Source organism: Eumetopias jubatus, unplaced genomic scaffold (genome assembly GCF_037043125.1).
Source record: "Eumetopias jubatus isolate StellerSeaLion01/CBP00866 unplaced genomic scaffold, mEumJub1_p1.0 scaffold_16, whole genome shotgun sequence".
NCBI lineage: Eukaryota > Metazoa > Chordata > Mammalia > Carnivora > Otariidae > Eumetopias > Eumetopias jubatus.
Window position 1 is genome coordinate 62634914 of NW_028274822.1, and position 13056 is coordinate 62647969.

General features: G+C 36.7%; 1 protein-coding gene across 1 annotated transcript in view; it reads right to left on the reverse strand.

Annotated features, from left to right (window-relative positions):
* Positions 1 to 6491: 6491 nt before the first annotated feature.
* Positions 6492 to 13056, reverse strand: part of PTPN2 (protein tyrosine phosphatase non-receptor type 2) — an 88356-nt gene continuing 81791 nt past the window's right edge. Inside the window, exon 10 of the mRNA XM_028089336.2 lies at positions 6492 to 6860. Coding sequence (XP_027945137.1) covers positions 6839 to 6860 — 22 coding nt within the window. The 3' untranslated portion in view covers positions 6492 to 6838. The remainder of the gene's footprint in view (positions 6861 to 13056) is intronic.

The window sequence follows — 13056 nt, forward strand, 5'->3', positions numbered from 1 at the left end:
GAAGAGTAAACAGAGTACTTGTTAAGGAGTAAAGGTTCCTGCCCTAAGTTCTACACAGAACTGGACTGAAATCAGATTTAACACTTAAACTGAATCATCTTACACTCATTTGAATTAAGACTTTTTAGTTTTCTTAGACACCATTATCTTCCAAGCATATTCGTTTTTATTCCTTGCTTTAATATCAATTTCTTCTATTAAATTTTTTGCCTCACTCATCTACTGTGCACAATTTACAGAGCTCTAGCAAAGATCTTTCCAGTCTTAACAGCAAGACTAATTCACACAGGCCAATGTAATTACTACTTAGAGGAATTCTGATTTCTTTCCCCCTCCTTGCAATTTGCTTCTGTACCCATGGCACATTTTACCCCCAAAACATGGAAAGTTACAGCATTTCTCAGTTCCATTCTCCCCTCCACATCTAAAATGGTAGGTGTTGTTACTGTTTTATTTAAGATTATTTGACACAGAGAGAGCGTGCGAGTGAGCACAAGCAGGGGGGAGGGACAGAGGGAGAAGGAGAAGCAGGCTTCCCGCTGAGCAGGGAGCCCAACTCGGGGCTCGATCCCAGGACCCTGGGATCATGACCTGAGCCAAAGGCAGATGCTTAACAAACTGAACCACCCAGATGCCCCCTAAAATGGTAGTTATCCAACTTCTGCTTGGAATGCCGCTGCTGGGAGCCAGAGAGGGTATCCCTGGGACCTCTCTTATCCCACTGGTCAACTTTTGGAGGGGAGCCTTAGTATTCCTACAGCTGGGAATTGTGCATTGGGCTACCTTGCTGTTATCTCGACTTCCTTAAACTGTTCACTGGCCCAGGCAATCTGAAGTACTGGAACAGCAGGTGAATTTTGCTGTTTGGTTCCCTCAACCACCCAGATGCCTCATGCCACATGCCATCTGGTCTCCACCTGGGAAGAGTCGGCTCACTCCTTGGGTTTCCCAATACTCTATCCAAAGTACAATCGTGGTGGTGGGGCTTTCACATCAATTTCATTTTGACAGTAGCTGCAGCATTTCAGGTGGGGTAGAACTGCTGGGAACAGATCCATCTAAAGACCCACCAGGTTACATTAAATCCCTGATTTAATTAAGACAAACTTTTATCAAAAGTAAGGTGATCACACAGGGCAGTGGCAAATACAGCTTATTTTAGAGGAGGTTCCCTTAGACCCCAGAAACCTCAGGAGTATGGGCCCGTGAGTCTCACAGACCAGAGGATAGGGTCTCACCAGGTCAGAAAACTTTGATTCTTGCCTTGCCACTGCCCTTTCCAAACTGGAACAAAAGAACAGACGGTAGCAATTTATGCACTTTCCTTTAACCTAATGCCTTCAAACACTGGCCTCTCCCTTTCTTGAGCCAAACTTCTTGTAAGGCCCTATCCTTATCCAAGGAGAGCAGCAGAGTGCCCCAGTATCCCTGAATAATAACTCTGCTTCTGATTTCCCAAGTCTGGAAAGCCCATTTCTCCATATTTAGGTAGGTACCTCTGTTCATCACAGCACTTTATTGCTAGTTTTAATTGCATATTTGCTTATTTACATGGTGACTGTTTAGCTCTCCCACAAGACTGCAGTAGTCTACAACCACGTTCTCCCCCGCAGTCACTGAATATGCAAGGCCTAGTATAGTGCTCAGCACATTAATTGTTCAATAAATATTCATTCAACAAATTAATGAGCAAGGAATATTCCACTAATTCCAAATGGTTTGACATAGCTGCCCCTTAGGGTGCCCATTAAGGACAGGCAGTCACACCTAAAGCATAAGCAACAAAAGCAAAAATAAACAAGTGGGACTACATCAAACTAAAGAGCTTCTGCACAGCAAAACCATCAACAAAGTGAAAAGACAGTCTACAAAGCGGGAAAAAAAATATTTGCAAACCATATCTGATAAAGGGTTAACATCCAAAATATATCAAGAACTCATAGAACTCAATAGCAAAATAATCCAAATAATTCAATTAAAAAATGGGCAAAGTACCCGAACATTTTTTCCAAAGAAGATACACAAATGGCCAACATGAAAAGATGTTAACATCACCAATCATTAAGGAAATACAAATTAAACCACCATGATATCACCTCATGCTTGTTAAAATGGCCATCATCAAAAGACAAGAGGATGGATGTGGAGAAAGGGAACCCTTGTGCACTGTTTGTGGGGATATAAATTGGTACAGTGACTAAGGAAAACAGTATGAAGTTTCCTCAGAAAGTTAAGAATAGAACTACTTGTCATCCAGCAATTCCATTTCTAGGACTATATCGAAAAATAAAAACACTAACTCAAAAAGGTATCTGCATTCCCATGTTCATAGCAACATTATTTACAATAGGCAAAACATGGAAACAACCTAAGTGCTCATCGATGGATGAATGGATAAGGAAGATGTGGTATGTGTGGAATATTATTCAATCAAAAAAATAAAAGGAAATCCTACCATTTGTGGCACGGGTAGACCTTGAAGGCACTATGCTAAGTGAAAGAAGAGAAACACAAATACTGTATAATCTCACTTAGTAAGTGTGATCCACTCATATGTGTAAACAAAACCATAAACTCACAGAAAGAGATCAGATTTGTGGTTACTAGAGGTGGATGGTTGGGGGGCTGGGTGGTGAGGAAAAAGGTACAAGCTTCCAGTTGTAAGTACCAGGGATGTAATGTACGTGACTACAGCTAACACTACCATGTGATACACATGAGAGTTAAGAGCTGATCCTGAGTTCTCATCACAAGAATTCTCTTCTGTTTACTGTATCTATATGAGAAGGTGGATATTAAATAAACCTACTATGGTAATCATTTCACAATATATGCATATCACACCATCATGCTATACACCTTAAACTCATACAGTGACAATGTCAATTATTTTTCAGTAAAACTAGGGGAAAAAAAACCAAAAAAGCAAAAAAAAGGAGTCAGGTAACAGCCAAAAGATGAAATGGTTGCACACAGCACACTGGGGTTTCGGGATTTAAAACGAAGGCAAGTTTTTCTAAGGTGCCATTAGCTAATTTTAAGGAGGGTGACACTCAGATCTTTATTTTAAATCACTTGGGAAGCTGTGCAGAGTGGATTGGTACAAACAGGTGTTTTCACACGGGGCAGGAGAGTCTACTGCTGTGCTCCTCGACTGTAATGAAAGTTTGAAGTAGGATTAACAGAACTTTGTGACCAACTGGATGTGGAGCCGAAGTAGAGGGATTTAGAATAAATCTCAGGTTTTTGATGGGTGCCACCGAATTGTTAAGACAAGACAGGAGGAAGGGGGAGTTCGGGATGGGGGAAATTAACACTCAGTTTTGGGGTTTAAGAAATTTATGCCATTACCATTTACAGAATTGGATATATGATTTATAACTCAGAGCTAACACCAGGGCAGGAGTGGAGGAAGTTGCATATAATCAGCACAGAGGAATCAGAAAAAGAGTTGGGAAAAGATGAGATCATTTAAGGTAAGTATGTTAAAATCAAAAGCCCAAAGATAAGAGTCCTTGGGAGCTCCAATATTCAAGTCAGAGAGAATAGAAACCATCAAGAGTGAAAAGACAACTTACTAAATGGGAGTAAATATTTACAAACCATGTACCCAATAAAAGGTTAGTCTCCAAAATATATATAAGGAACTCCTACAACTCAATGGCAGAAAAACTCATAAACCAGTTAAAAGGCAAAGAAGAGTTATCCAAAGACATATAAATGACCAACAGGTATATAAAAAAATGCTCTAATCAGGGAAATGCACTCATGTGCGTGCGTGCACACACACACACCACCTTATACCTGTCATGGTGGTATTATCAAAAACAAGTGTTGAAGATGTGGAGAAATTGGAGACCTTGTGCTCTGTTGGTGAAAATGCAAAATGGTACGGCTGCTATGGAGTATGGAGGTTCCTTCAAAAATTAAAATAGAACTACCACATGATCCAGCAACCCCACTGGGTATTTATCCCAAAGAACTAAAAATCAGGATTTTGAAGAGATACTAGCACTCCCATGTTCACTGCAGCACTACTCATGATAGTCAAGATGTGGAAATAACCTAATCCATTGACAGATGAATAAAGAAAATGTGGCAATACAGGTGAACAACACAGGTTTTAACTGTGTGGGTCCACTTATTTGCAGATTTTTTTTCAATAATATATTAAGACATTTTTTGGAGAGTTGCAACAATTTGAAAAAATGCATAGATGAATCATGTTGCCTAGATGTATCACATGTTAATGTTTCCAATACTGTATTATGAATATGACTGTAATACTGTATGCCATAAAAATTTTATAATGATTCATTCATTAATGTAATGCTAGGCTATCATATTGATTACACTAGGCCACTGTGAAGCAATTGTATTGATTACACTAGGTTACCATAAAGTAGTATTGCTGCTTTTTATCAATGCATGAATCATTATTCCTAGAAATCTGAATTTTTCACATTACCTTTTCATTTTTGTTGTCTACTGTTAGTAATATGTATCACATCTACAGTATTTTATATCATATAAGACAATACTGATACAGGTACTGACAGATAATTCATCTTATAAACAGAGAACATAAAATTATGTTATCGACATAGTACAGTACTTTAAATGTATTTTCTTTTCCTTATGATTTTCTGAGTAACATTTTTTTCTTTAGCCAACTTTATTGTAAGAATACAGTATAGAATACATGTAACATACAAAATAGGTGTCAACTGTTTGTGTTACTGGTAAGCCTTCAGTCAACAACAGGCTTTTACTAGTTAGGTTTTGGAGAAGTCAAAAGTTACACTCAAACTTTTGACTGTGTGGGGGTTGGTGTTCCAAACCTCTGTGTTGTTCAAGAGTCAACTGTATACATACAATGGAATACTATTCAGACTTTAAAAAGGAAATTCTGTAATATGCAGAAACATGGATAAACCTTGAGGCATTATGCTAGGTAAAACAAGTCACAGAAAGCCAAATACTGGGTGATTCCACTTACATAAAGTGTCTAAAATAGTCTAATTCATAGAATCAGAGTGGAATGGTGGTTGCCAATGGCTGCGGGTGGGGGCAGGAGGAAAAGGGAATCATATTCAACAAGCATAAAATTTCAGTTAAGCAAGATGAAAAAACTCGAGAGACCTACTACTATACAACACTGTAATGTATTATACACTTAAAATTGTGTTAAGAGATCTCATGTTAAGTGTTCTTACCACAATAAATCAAGGGTCAGGCAGAAAAACTGAGGCAAAGAAAGCAGAGAAAGGTCTTCCTGAGTTTATGGAGAAAGCTTCAAAGAAGGAATTCTTAATGTTGCTGTCAAGCAGTCATGTATGGTAAAAACTGAACAGTAAACTCTATCTGGCTACAGTACGAGTAAGGTGACTGTCCTGGGTCATTTCTGGATTGACACAGAATCAGGCACTAGTCGGTAAAGGGTGGCTGGGAAATGGGAAATAGAAGTAGGTAGTTGAGCATAGATGACCTTCAATAACTTTGACACAAAAACAGGATTATCTTGCTGTACTACTTTGTGGTATAATGAACTTTTCATGCATTCTTTATGAAAGATTTACCAGGAATTAAGAGTTTGCTTACTCTTAAAATAAACCAAAAATGCTGGAAAGCAAGGCAAAAGGAACGTAAGGTGAGTCATTACATTTTTAAGAAGAGATGTATTCAATGAATGGTATTATCAAACTTTCACAGTTGGCAAAATAAAAACAATTATGGGTTTGTTAGACTGTTAAGGTGATGCTCACATGACTCAGAGGCTTGATTGTCTTGTCTGGACAAGAAGAATATCACCAGTAACCTGACAACTGACTGGATAATCAGCCAAACTCATCACTTGGTTGGGAAATTAGATGGGAAAGGAGCCAAAAGCCTCACCCAGGAAGGAACTCTTGGTCTCTTCTAACAAGAAATGTCTGAGAAAAAAGCACAATGTCCAACACAAGAGTAACACGGTGATTTTAAAACACTGCATTGAACTGCTGTACTTATTTGAAAATAATTTAATACCATTATCCATATTCATACTTTTCTAAGTAACAAAAGGAATATTATAACTTTTCTTTTGTGCTTGCACCTAACCTATTTTGATAAGGAAGACTATTTAAGAGGTAACTAAAAAAGATCTTAAAAAGCAAGTGACCAGCGTTTTGAACCAATTTCAATTTAAATGTTAATAGCGGGGGCACCTGGGTGGCTCAGTCGTTAAGCGTCTGCCTTCAGCTCAGGTCATGATCCCAGGGTCCTGGGATCGAGCCCCGCATCAGCCTCCCTGCTCTGCGGAAGTCTGCGTCTCCCTCTCCCACTCCCTCTGCTTGTGTTCCCTCTCTTGCTGTTTCTTTGTTAAATAAATAAAAAAAAATCTTAAAAAAAAAAATGTCAGTTGCAAGTTATAAAAAAGTGAGCGTAAACCCTTTAAGGAAACATTATCTGAAGCAGAGCTGTCCTAAGATAATGCACACAAACCAACATAGTCTATTTAATAAAAATATTTAATGCTGCCAAAAAGTATAAAAATACAGTAGGAATGGCAGTACAATACAAAGTAGTCTCTCCTAATTTATTTCTTTTACAGCTTTCTACATTTCATACACGTATTAAAAAACTTAACAATACATCAAATTAGAGAGTTCTGCAAAGTCTTCTGCTGGTGGTGCTCTTCGTTCCCTGGATGTAAAGTTTACTTTGTAAACAGACAAATGTGAGGCAATCTACAGGTTTATCAAGCCTCACTTTAGTTTCCGGAGTGGGCTTCAGGTCTTGCTTTGCACATCAATGGTTCAAAATTTATAGCTGCAGAATATTCTCAAGTCATGAATATTTAGGTGTCTGTCAATCTTGGCCTAAAACATAAAATAAGAAGTCATCTATTCGATTCATATTTACCAAACACACAGACGAACACAGATACACACAAACATAAAAGGACTAACAATGAACTAAAAAGGCAACTAAAAAACATTCCACATGTCACATTCAACCACACTAAATGCTTCAGTTATCTTGGTAAATCTGCTTATGTGCTCAATTTTCAAACAATTGGTGGTGTGAGGTAGACTCATGTTAAAGCACAACTCATATGGCTTTTTCAAGAATTACTAACTATGAATTTCTCAGGTCATCCTGTATTACTTAAGAAATGACCTCCATGTGAGATACTGACAGACAGACAGGTTTAAAAAAAATGTACCCACAACAGTTTTGCAAGATTATATGGTATGTGCTAGACTTACCAATACTTTGGAATTCAATGCAAAAGTCTAATTCCAATTTGGACCTCCACTGTATCATACTGCTAAAAATATTAGGAATGTAATGTTTGAACATAAAATTGGCTTAAATCTTTAAATCACGGACTGTTAGCAGCATGCTTTTTTTGTCCTGAAGAATACTACTACTGATTATAGCAATAGAGAACCAAAGTGACATGATTTAAGTTATTATCAATATAAAAAAAACCCACAGACATAAAATTGACAGATTTATTGTATTTTAATGTCAAAAAGTAAAGATTAATGAGAACTTAAGGAACAGACAGATGAAATAGCTATTTTAAGGGCAGTTTTTGATGGTATTTCACAATATTTGCAAATAACTGAACTTTTGAGAGGGTATTTTTCTTCCCGACTTCCCTTGCTATGACAAAAAAACTCAAATCTAAATACATGTCCTTATTGTGTCTCCACATAAATAGGAATATAAACCACGTCCACACATTTTCCCAAAATATTTAGGGTTTCCCAAAAACCCTCAAAATACTGTAAACTGGGCTTCTTCCTGACTACTGACTCTTCCTACTGAAGAATAACAATAACAAGCACCTGGTGTTCTGAATAGCCCTATTCCTTTATTGTCCACACTGACACAGAAATGTCAAGTCATCAAGAAAACATTCTCATTAGATGTCTGTGAGTCACAAAACCTACTACAGGTGCTTACTGCAGGGTCCTACTGAACCCTGCACCATAGTGGACGGAAGTAAGGAAAGGTACTTCTTACTGACTCGGACTGCTGCAAAATATGTATTTATTTCCCACACATTCATAAAATCTGCTCATCAAAACAAAGTAACTCAATCTAATCAATCAAGGTGAATGAAATAATGGTCTGGTTTAGAGAATATTTTGATGTTCCAGTATTTCTCTGGTTTGGTGGCAGTTCAAACTGTTCTCACAAATTTTTTTGGAGGTAAAAACTTTGATTTACTTCACTTAAAAAATAAAAAGAGCATTCATTACTTTGGATTTTAACAGGTAAAAGTAGTTGTCTAATTTGTTCCATTTAGATAGTCCATACAAAACAGAATCCATGTGTCATAATGGAAGCAGCATGAGGTCTGGAGTTACTGGAATTCTACAGACAGGAGTCTGAATTTCAGCTATCATGTACTAGCTGCGCAATCATGGGCAAGTTACTTATTCTCTGACTCGGTTTTCTTATCTTAAAATAGGGTAACATATCTAGAAGAGGTGTTAAGCAGATTATATTTAGATTATGTATTTAAGCTGATTGGTAGAACTGCATGTGTCCAACATAAACTGTTGTTTACCCCAGCACAGTGTTAGAGATTCACTTATCAAGGATAAACTATCGTGTGTAACAACAACTAAAAGAACCTGACAGCATTTTTAAAAATTCACTTTTTTCTTTGTAAATATTATTCTGGAGGATAAGAAAATAACATAAAATCACCGGGACTGTTAACTGTTTTTAAAGAATGTATTTATTTGCAAGACTGAAGACAAATGGGCTTTATTTTAGGAAAAAATATGTTAACTTTAATCATTTGTTCAACAAGTCAAAATAAAAACGTTCAAAGAACTAAAGTGGAATAATTAGCCATGCTTGCTGCTTTCTCAGCAGCCTGCACATACTGCCCACTGCCCTTATTCTGGAACGGGTCCAGGTTTACAGACAGAGTATGATCTTCCCAAGCTGGCTCCATACCTGAAGTAATAGAAAGTCAAACTGCATCCAAAGTATTCTTTGCCACCAGATAGTCACACTATTTTTTTTTTTTTTTTTTTTACTGAAAAGAATCACAAAACCTTCTGTAAGGTGAGCAAGGCATTGCCTTATAGACAAAACAAACTTACCTAGTTTCCCTCTCCTGAATTCACCAAACTCAAAATAACTTGTTTTTTTGATAAAATCTATGTCAAATTAGAGCAATAAAGAATTGATGCTTTTCTTTAAAAAATGGTCTCCATAAAGAAAAAGAATTCCCATGCAATTCTTCTTATAGCTCCCCAAATACACTATGTAATGAAAAACTAGATTAGTACTGGACTCCGTAAGTAAGGTCGCCACTATATCCTATAATTTCCATATTCTACTGTACATTATAAAACCAAAACAGAAAGAGTTCAAAAGACTGAACTTTTTTCATTCTCCCAGGGGACTTTCACAGAGATGGTCAGAGCTCTTTAAAACTTTTTCATTGTCAGGTTGTCACCGATAAAGACAAAGCCTTTCAACCCAAGTAAAAGCTTCTCGTCTGATGCACTGCTTCCACTTAGTAATGCTCTGTGATGGAATAAATGACAGTGAGGAAAAAAATTCTCCCCAAGAAGTTTCCAGAATTTAGTAGCCAAAGGAGATAACCATTTCTCTGAAGGGTGTTGAGGAAAAGGACTTGTGCAGAATTGGCTGTTCTTGGAGCAATCTGAATGTGGTAAATATTGAGAAAATTCCTGTGGGTAAGGGAAAAATGAGATGGCCAAATTCATACCATTTTCCTAGAAGTCTTCTTTCAAAGACTACCCAAGAAAGTGAGTAGCTTAAAATTCCTAAATTACATTGTCAAATCTGGATGAACAATGAAATGGCTATATTATGGTGAGTACATGGAATATAGCCTCAAGTGTGCAGTATCTGGACTGGGGATTGCTGGGCAGGGCAGGTGCTGTGCAGCTTACACAACCCGAGTTTCTTCCCACGAAGGCATGTCATCACTTATATGTAACATATCTGATGAAACGATAGAGAACTGGAAGTTCTAAAATAGTCATTCACTCTTGTAGGGGCTGTTGGTGATATTGTCCTATAAATACTGCTTTGAAAATAAATATAAGAAAAAAATGGAATCAAATCCAAACAAATGAACTAGGGAAAAAGATCAAAGAAACAGGTCAACTCCAGAATAAACCATTCAGGGAATGACCAAGACCTGCATATTAAGTCAGGAGAACTTAGTTTTGTCATGTGGAAGAATATTACCTTCCAAATTATATTTGTAAGATTTTGTGCCCCTATCCTCTAAATAAGTCAAGGGCAAATTAAAGGTTTCTTAAAGTAAGAGAGATTTAATTAGCTACTGACGTAGAAATAAGAACACAGAGCAAACGCACTTTGTTTCAGGCCAGGATCATTGCACCAAATCTGACCTCAGTTTCCCCCGCCCTGGGGTGCAGCAGATTTGGAGACTCACACCCTTGCTCCTTACTCTCCACCCCCCCCAACAAACCCATGTGCACCTCTGCACAAAAAAATAAATCGATGTTGACAGAACGTGTGATTCCTAGACTTCTGCCTGAACGCAGGAAGAAGTGGATGATATACATAATGGCATTAGGCTTATAATGGACTACATTAAAATAAAACCTCTGTAAATTGTGTCTGAAAGTGAAAATTAAGGCAGACTAGATTTTAAAATCTGTACAATAATCAGGCAGGCACTTTGGAGATGTAGGTACTTGTTGAAATAGAGTACACAAAGGTTAATGACAGTATTTCTAAATCAGGTTCTGGCCTGTGTCTATTTACACAGAATCTAGTCAGATGTATTTTTCTAAGAGGGAAATGACTTGCAGAGGGTTAAGTCTTTCTTTGAGAATAATCTAATTCTAAAATATATTACATACAGGAGACTTTTCAATGATAGCAGCATAAAACAATGTAGAAATGTCCAGTCTCAGGCTGATTATGGCTTAATAATAACAACACCTACCTCGAAAGCTTGTTGTAAAGATTAAATAGGATAATCTATGAAAATGCTTATTAGCACAGTGCCTGGCACATAGTAAATGATCAATAAATGGTAGCAACCACCACTCTGAAAGCAAAGGACTTGATATAAAAAGCAGAGGACTGCTCCGTATCATAAACTACTTTTCAAACCAATACGTATTTTTTTGATTCATACCATCAATTCTAGTTTATTTAAAATGAAGGGGACAAGCACAAGTATACATAAAATTAAGAGTTACAGTTCTTCTTATGACATACCTGTTAAGCAGAGCTATTAAAAAAAAAACACTTTATTTCCTTTCTCTTGTTCATTTCTTGGTAGAAATATTAATACAGTCAGTATTAATTTGAAGAGAGAATAAGAAAAGGACAGAGCACATATATAAAATACCCCTAAACATGAGGAATGGTCTTTATATTGTTCTAAAGTTCTCTATACACTTTTACACATTACTTTTTTTTAACTTGTAAGAATTCAAGAAAAGGTATTATTTTTATTTTATATATGGATAAACTGAAAAACGGAGAATTACATTTGTACATGTTATATATATGCAAACATAGATAAAAACTGCTAATAGCCCAGCATAAAATACTTAGCTAAACGTGGAGACAAATACACAACCATAACCAGAGAAGATGGCATTAAATCCAAGACTGCTGTCAGTTTATCAGTAGAGACAGAGATGAACACGAATACACTATGTATTAATATAAATACCTTTTCTTAATAAAGCCTCTGGCTTTTTAAAAAATCTTTTCTTCCTTAACCTATTCAAAAAATAATACTACCTCATTAAAATCAAACTACACAACTGACTTTTAAAATCTGTTATGTTTAGAAAATATTAGGAAGACCTAAGGATACACTAATTTTGTAAAATGTAGAATCTATTGTGGATTGCTAACTCTGTCCTCTGGCTGTTACCTGAGAAGGCAGGAGCCCTTGTCTGTTCCTTCCCTCTGACTAGCACACCTCATTTAACAAAGGCTCAGGATGATGACCCTGGGCACCACAGCACATTGCCATGTATTTTTAATAATCAGTATATGGAACCCACCAAAAATACTATTACTGGTAAAAACTTAACACACTATCCTTCAGGATCTGTTTGAAAGGAGGAAAGATGAATAACCCTTGCAGAAGTTTATCAACAAATGTTTACTTTACTGAATGTAACTGTTAAGATATATTACAACAAACACCACTTGAAGGACAGAAAGCAGACAAAAAGCAAAGCTAAAATCCTGAATCCAGGGAAGCACATTCACCCTGCAAAGGGGCAATGTGCATCATTAACCAGCATTTGTTTCCTTTAAGTCTTTTACCTTTGTTTAAGGCAAGGCTATCTTCAATTGGAAATTTAGTATGATCTATCCATATTTGACTTGTAGAGTAATATACTGTGTTTTAGCAAATATAAACCAAGGCAAATTAGAAAGGTTTGAAACCAATTAAGACGGGTCCTGGTACCTGAACACAGGTTTAATGCAGACAGACATTAGGGGGAAAAAAAAGTCCCTCTTACCTCCTCTCCATTTAAAGGTTACAGGACACAGTAATACTGAATTAGGACACAGGCACAAGTTACGCAAATCTGATTTAATATGTAGTACCACCTACATCCTGCTTTCAGACTTTCAGCATAATTTAACACATTTAAGAAGGCTACTCAAATCAATTCAAAATACCTATCTATGCAAATGGTTTTCAAACTGTTTTTTAAAAATTTTAACTGTCCCCTTCAAATAATGACACCTCAGACAGAGATGACACGAAGTATATAAGGTAGATAAAGCAGAGATGGTCTGGTTGAAAGTAAAGACTGGTAGCTTGGAGTCCTTCCAACCACCTCTCAGAGACCCCTCAGAAATCCAATGAGCATAGCCTGAAAACCACTGAAATAAGGTGATTTTATTCTATCAGCAATTAAATTTATAACAACTATTTAAAGTTTAAGTTAAATAAGTCAAACACTGAATGGAATGTTGGGATCTGAAGAAGAACTGCACTCAAATGAGCAGTTAAGTTCATCAAACAATATGTTTTAAAAATACCCATTAAGAAGT